At 32.9% G+C, this 869-nt stretch overlaps 1 protein-coding gene across 1 annotated transcript in view; it reads right to left on the reverse strand.

Annotated features, from left to right (window-relative positions):
* Window positions 1-869, reverse strand: part of LOC119588583 — a gene marked incomplete in the record, with an annotated part of 49,963 nt that overhangs the window by 1,034 nt on the left and 48,060 nt on the right. The window contains 1 exon segment of the mRNA XM_037937224.1: window positions 1-164. Within this exon segment, the coding sequence (XP_037793152.1) occupies window positions 95-164 (70 nt within the window).

An 869-nucleotide genomic window follows, 5' to 3' on the forward strand; every position in this document is an offset into this window, starting at 1 on the left:
ACCCTGCCACAGGCGAGGAGTTGAGCTGCACAGCAGGAGTTACACAGCCTTCTCTTCTTCAGTGTCTGAGGCTTCAGATCTTTCCTCCTCATCGCTAGGCAAGTCGCTCGCCCCCTCGTGGGTCATTGTGGCCACCAGAGTGCCAACCGCTTTCCCCAGGTCGCCTGTGGAGAACAATGATTTTATTTGATATGAGGTTTACTGGCTGGGGAAGAAGTGTCCTCTTTTCAAGGTAATAACATGAAGACAGAATATGAAAGAATGTGTAATGTAAATGTAAGTAAAGATTAATAAAAGATGAAATAGCTTTCATAGCTTTTAATAGCAAGACAGTAACATAACCAACAAGAAAAAAATATATATTTAAGAGAGGAACTATATTCAAATACATTTTCAGTTCAGATAGGTTTGCAATTAGTGGATATGATAATGAAGACTACAGAACAGCAACAAAACTATTATGTCTTTTTCACGGATTATGAATAGCTATTAATATGATAAGGCAGGTCTGAAAGGATGCACATTAAAAGTGTTGTTTTAACTTTAAATGGAAACTGAAATAAGGCAAATAAATTAGAAACAAATATATATCTTAAACTGAGCAAATAAACAAAAAACTAGTGAATGTACTCAAATATTTAATTTGAATCCTATGGATAGTACAGACAGCTTATATGTAAAATAACATGATAAGGGAAGCTGTGAAAACAATAAAAAACAAAATTTGAAAATAATGTAATTCAGATTTTGTGTATCTTATTGTAAAAAACTAAAGGTATTGCAAAAATAGAGTATTCACATTTTCTTCAGTATCATTAAATTTGATAACAAAAATGAAACAATTTTTTTTCCTGAAGACAAGATTTTAC

This window comes from Penaeus monodon, chromosome 24 (assembly GCF_015228065.2).
Source record: "Penaeus monodon isolate SGIC_2016 chromosome 24, NSTDA_Pmon_1, whole genome shotgun sequence".
Taxonomy (NCBI): domain Eukaryota; kingdom Metazoa; phylum Arthropoda; class Malacostraca; order Decapoda; family Penaeidae; genus Penaeus; species Penaeus monodon.